General features: G+C 36.7%; 1 protein-coding gene across 1 annotated transcript; it reads left to right on the top strand.

Moving 5' to 3' along the window:
* The first annotated feature begins 221 nt into the window (after window positions 1-221).
* LOC119536005 (cyclic AMP-dependent transcription factor ATF-1-like) lies at window positions 222-2,853 on the top strand. Its single transcript, XM_037838452.1, has one exon. The coding sequence runs from the start codon at window positions 476-478 to the stop codon at window positions 1,409-1,411; it is 936 nt and encodes a 311-aa protein (XP_037694380.1). The 5' UTR covers window positions 222-475; the 3' UTR covers window positions 1,412-2,853.
* Window positions 2,854-6,413: the final 3,560 nt, after the last annotated feature.

The raw sequence follows: 6,413 nt of genomic DNA, 5'->3' as shown, positions 1-6,413 counted from the left end.
TCTGAGGCTTTCTTTCTGAGCTTCTGTGTGAGTCCTACTCTCTTGGCTTCTCTTCTTTCTCTCTTCTCTGCTTTTCTCTCTCAGCTTCTCTGGGACTTTTTTCTGTGCCTCCTCTCTGTCTTTTATCCTCTTTGCAGTAAGACGATTAAGACCCAGTCTGAATGAGGAGGTCACATCTTAACTTAAGATCCTACTCACCAGACACTCTGTTTCCCCCCCTTCCCTCCCCCGCCCCCGGCCTGTTGTAGATCATGCCGCCAGTGGCGGCCCTTACGGCCGAGGAAACGGTAGCCTAGGGCAGTTCGCCGTTAAGTGACACTGATTCTCCCCTATCCATCTGACCCCTGAGAAAGAGACACGTACCCCGCAGGGTGAAGGGTTGGGAAAGGGGCTAGTGAACTCGGATCCACCCCGGGAGGGGGGGGAGTGGAAGTTCCCGCCCCGGACAGCGGCGAGGCGACAGCCACAGTTGATTATGGAAGCTTCGCACAAGAGTAACTCTCCAGAGACAGCACCTCAACCAAGTTCAGCAGTTCAGGGAGCTCATATCTCTCATATTGCTCAACAGATGTCACTAAGAGGATCTGCGCCAGTGACAATTGTACCTCTTCCTGGAGAGCAAATACAGGTTCAGGGGGTCATCCAGACAGCTCAGTCTTCTGTAATTCACCCACCACACGTGCAAACGGCATCATCCTTATCAGAAAGTGAGGAGTCTCAAGACTCATCTGATAGCATAGGCTCCTCACAGAAAACCCATGGGATTCTAGCACGGCGCCCATCTTACAGAAAAATTTTGAAAGACCTATCTTCTGAAGATATACGGGGCAGAAAAGGAGACGGAGAAAACCCTGGAGTCTCTACTGTCACTTCTATGTCTGTTCCAACTCCCATCTATCAGACTAGCACCGGCCAGTACATTGCCATTGCCCCAAATGGAGCCTTACAGCTGGCCAGTCCAGGCACAGATGGAGTACAGGGACTTCAGACATTAACCATGACAAATTCAGGCAGTTCTCAGCAAGGTACAACAACAATTCTCCAGTATGCACAGACCTCTGATGGACAGCAAATACTTGTGCCCAGCAATCAGGTGGTGGTACAGACTGCATCAGGAGATATGCAGACATATCAGATCCGTACCACACCGACTGCTTCTTCGTTGCCACAAACTGTGGTAATGACATCGCCTGTGAATCTTACATCTCAGACAACTAAGACAGATGACCCCCAACTGAAAAGAGAAATAAGGTTAATGAAAAACAGAGAGGCTGCTCGAGAATGTCGGAGAAAGAAGAAAGAATATGTGAAATGCCTGGAAAATCGAGTTGCAGTCCTGGAAAATCAAAATAAAACTTTAATAGAAGAGTTAAAAACTTTGAAGGATCTTTATTCCCATAAAAGTGTTTGATTCTTAGGAAAGAAATATTTTTTTGGACTTGCCTAAAAGTTAGATGGATTTCTTTTCTTTTTAATGGAGTTTTATAAATTAAAAGGTAAATGAAGCTTTTTATTTAGGTTTTTGCAACTCAAAGTTGAATATCTCATGCAAGAGATCTGGTGACAGAGGACAAAGTGGGAAATGACCTCGAGGAAGCTACTGGCACAACTGGAAGCTTTAAAACTTATATCGAGAGACAGGAAGTGAACTTTTAACAATTTGAATTTTCTAAATAACAGTAGTTGTCAGTAACCCAAAAATGGCAAATAAAATGAAAATTTGGTAAAATGAATTTTTTAATATATCAATTTAGGTTTGTATTTCTTACTGTTTCCTGAAATTTATCTTTTTCAATTATGTGTGTATGCGTGTGCGTGTATTCTTATTTCTGCCAATAGATTCTAAATTACAAGTGTAAAGGAAAAACTAATACATAACTAAATATATAAATTATGTATCCTGATTATATACACTTGTTCTATTGACATGTCTTTTAAGTGGGATTTTAAAAGTTTGTTTATTGGATTTTAAAGGGGTTTTGAGAATGAATTAATTATTTTTGAAGCCTTGTCCTAAAAGGCATCTAAGGTACATGAATGGAGTTGTGGTGACTTTCTAACATTTTATTAGAATGGAAGAGAACTATTTAAAAGTTTGACACTTTTAACTACTTAAAAGTTTGACACTTTTAAATCGTTTGTTTTTGGTTACTCTGGGAATGGTGATTTTCTACAAATATATAATAAATTGTGTTTTGATCATATGTTCTATAAGCAGTTGAATGTACATTACTTACTCTGTTTTGCTTCAATAGAATGGAGTGTTTACAGGCCCTTAAAATGATATTAGAGGGTTTTTTAAACCCTCGACAGATGCTTACCAAAGTTTTTCCAAGAGGATTTTATAATCAATTTAATGTAGGGTTTATCAAATTCTAAAATAGTATAGTTATTAAGGCAATTTTATGTTAGAGACTATTTTGTAATGTAGTGAATGGTACCTTTATAAGAAAAGTGACTGCCAATATATTTTTATAGCTAATCTTTATAAATTCTAATGTTGGATTTTTAATGATTATTTAAAATGTTTATATAGTTTGTTTAGTAAAAAAATATTTTACATCTCAAAGTATCATTTTTATATTATGGGAAGTAAAGTTTTCAGATTGGCTAATATTTGAATTGTGGATTTTATATTCAGTTTAAAGTTCAACACCAGTATTTAACTTCTGTATTCCAATTTGTATACATTTTGAAACTGTACTGCAAAACAGTTGTGCACTTCTTATGCAATATGTATTATATTGTCTTCTATAAATTAAAGGACGTTTGATACAATTAAGTTTGCTGAATGTAAAATACAATGATTGATAAATGAATGCTGATAGCCATTCTGTTGATTATACTAACTGTTGTGCCTTTTTAGTTTTAAAATGAATATAAATTTACAAAAAAAAAAAAAAAAAAGATCCTACTCACCAAAAGATCCTAGTTACAATGGGTCCACACCCATGGGAATGGATTAAATTTAAGAACACGTTTTTTGTTTTTTTTTTTCCCCTGGGGTACATAACAGCTTCAAACCATCACAATGTGCAAATAACTGTTTGAGTCCCTGCTTTCAATTCTTTTCGCTTCATACCTCTAAGTAGGATTGCCAGGCAATATGGTAATTCTACCTTTAACTTTCTGAGGAACTGCCAAACTGTCTTCCCCAGTGGCTGCACCATTTTACATTCCCACTAGCAATGAATTTCTCCCATCCTCTCCAACACTAGTAATTTTCTATTTTTTTAAATAGTAACTATTCTAGTGGGTATAAAATGGTATTTCATTGTGGTTTTGATTTGCATTTACCTAATAGCTAATAATTCTGGCAGGTTTTCATGTGCTTTTTGGCCATTTGTATATCTTATTTAGAAAGATGTCTGCTCAAATCTTTTGCTCATTTTTTAATTGGGTTGTTTGTCTTTTTGTTGTTGAGGTGAAGGATTACTTTATATATTCTCAATATCAAACCCTTAATAGATATGTGTTTTCCAAATATTTTCTCCCAGTTTGTAGGATGTCACTTTACTTTCATGATAAAGTCCTTTGAGGCATAAAATTTTAAATTTTGATGAGGTCCCATTTATCTTCTTTTTCTTTTGTTGCTTGTGTTTGGGTCTAAAGTCTAAAAAACCATCACCTAACACAAGGTCCTGAAGATGCTTCCCTAATATTTTCTTCTATGAGTTTGATATTTCTGGTTCTTATGCTTAGGTCTTTGATCCATTCTGAGTTTATTTTGTATATAGTGTACAGTAGGGTTCCATGTTCATTCTTTTGCCCATAAAGATCCAGTTTTCCCAGCATCATTTGTTGAAGAAACTATTCTTTTCCAATTGAGTGGTTTTTGCCCCCTTGTCAAATATCAGCTGGCTATAAATGTGAGGGTTGATTTCTGAGCTGTCAGTTTGATTCCATTGGTCTATGTGTCTATCCTTCTGGCAGTTACTTGTGTTTTGATTATTGTGGCTTGATTATAATTTATGTGCTCATTTCATTTTCAGTTATAAGGAATAATGGATGTGCATGGCTGGGAGGAGAGCAGAGGAAAATCAAAAGTTTTGAATTGGATATATTTGGTTTTAGATCTCTTAGAAATATCCAAGTTCATTAGACAAGTGGTTGACTATAAAAACACAGGACTAAGCCATAATTTGAATAAGACTTTTTTAATTGGGGGTGAATTGTTATTTATATTAAATATAGAGTGTGTTCAGAAATAAATTTAATTAGAATAACATCTAACGTCTCTTGGGCACTTAATATGCATCAGTGACTGTGTCAAGTTCTTTTGCATATGACACCAATAAATCTTTGTAGTAGTCCTTTAGTGTAGATGTTATTCCTATTTAGGTAAAATAGGCTTGGTATATTAGGTGACCTTTCCAGTGTTGCACTGCAAATAAGAAGGGAAGCTGTGATTGGGCCCTGTGTCTGCCTGAATCTAATATATGGACTTTAAACAGTGTGTGTCATTGCTTGACTTCAAATAGAGGTAAAGTTTATCTCACCAATGGCTCTTGAAGGGAGTTTTGGAGACTGAGAGGAAATTTAATAAATTAGGGCTTGGTAGGACTGCTATAGTCTTTTTTCAAAAACTGTCTTTGAAGTAGAATCATCAAGTCAAATTCAGATGTTGCCACTTGCTCAGTGTATGACCCTGGCTATAATATTCATCCTTTCAGAACATCAGGGTCTTATCTATAAAAGAAATAACAATGCATACTTCACAAAAATACTGGGATTGAATTAAACTGCATGTGAGAACACCTATTCTGTGTTTGGTCTATAAAAGGCGATCAGTAGACATTTGTTTCCTTCTTCTGCACCAAATGACTTTTCTAAGAAGTCTAGACAAAAAAAGAGCCAACTGCCTGCTTTAGTGAGTGTGCCAAGGGTTTAGAGCAGGTTATCTCAATACAGTCTGCATAGGAATTACTTGAGGTTTTTTGTTAAAGTGCAGATTCTGACTTACTAGGTCTGGGGTAGGGCCTGAGGTTTTGCTTTTCTAACAAGATCCTGGATGGTGCCTGGGCTGCTTTTCTATAGATCACACTTTCATCAGTGACATTTTGGAAACTTTGTATTGTCTGAATTTTTCCTTTTGTGTTATATGAAGTCCCTCCAGCTCAAAGTCAATTTCTTCCTGCTTTTTCTTCACAACAAAGAACAGCTGTTTTCCCAGTCATAGTGGTGGTGATATTGGACTCCTTCCCAGCACACAGAGTGCTTATTATTTGGAAGAATAATTGAATGGGAGCAAAGACCTATATAAACAACTACAATATTACTAAGTGAGCATTCCTATAGTGCTTTGGAGTTTACAGTGTGCTGTCTAGAATATTGTCTCAAGTGACTCAGCTATTCAAAAGGTATTATTTGAGAGTCTGCTATGTTCAATGTAACAAGGAAACAGGAAAGACTAAGAACTTCATGAAGCTCATATATTAACAGAGAAGAAAGGCAGGAAATTCACTGACCACAGGATCATGTAATAAGTTCTACAGCGAAGGGTGTTTAAAATCATATAGTGATACAGAGGCGGACCTTCTTAGCGCCACCAGAGGTGGAAGAAGTCTTCCCAGCAGATATCTTCACTTCCATGGTCATCATCATTACAACTGTCACAGTTTTTATCAACATCATGACCATCATCATCATCGTCATCAAATAGCATTTATTGAGAACTTACTGCTTGCCAGGTACTGTGTGAGACACATGCTATGCATTATCTCAAACCTGCATTATCCCCTAACTTCCTCATGAGTTAGGTACGAGTATTATCCCCATTTTACAGCTGAGGAAGTGATGCTTTCTTATCATTAAATATCAGGGCCCAAATTCAAACCTGGACAATTCTCCCAAAGCCCATGTTTTTAACTTTTATGCCACTACTACCCCAATTCATTTTATTTAAGCTATTTGATGCAAAAATCCTCTGAGAAAGAATGGTAAAGTTAATTGTTTCAAGCTTACAATTGAGGACCTTGAGGCCCATATAGAATAAATTATTTTCCCAAGTAATTTACTCAGCTCAAGTGAAGGTTTCTAACTCCAAGTTAGAGGAATTTTTTTTTACCACATTTTTCCAAACCTGAGATGGAGGTAGGATAGGCAGATGATTAGGTATATATGCACCTATATTCATAGCATACATATGCATGTCGTAGAAACATCCCCCTTCATTTCACAGCCCACAGGTTTATCAATATTATTCTCTTGTTTCAAAGCCCTTGAGTTAGTAATAACACAGTCTGACTTTTCTCTTTGGTTCTATTTTCCCTTTGAGCAATATTTTATTTCTCCCGCTTTTCTTGATTTCTAGGAATGATTTTTTTTTTTTTTACATTATTAACTCTACAGTTTTTAGCCACCCTCTGAAGAATCCCCACTGAGTAATGATCTTTTTTCACCTTCTGGAGGCT

The sequence above is a fragment of the Choloepus didactylus genome, chromosome 6 (assembly GCF_015220235.1).
Source record: "Choloepus didactylus isolate mChoDid1 chromosome 6, mChoDid1.pri, whole genome shotgun sequence".
Lineage (NCBI taxonomy): Eukaryota > Metazoa > Chordata > Mammalia > Pilosa > Megalonychidae > Choloepus > Choloepus didactylus.
Note: the sequence above shows the minus strand (reverse complement) of the source record. Positions and strands in the feature narration are given on the sequence as shown.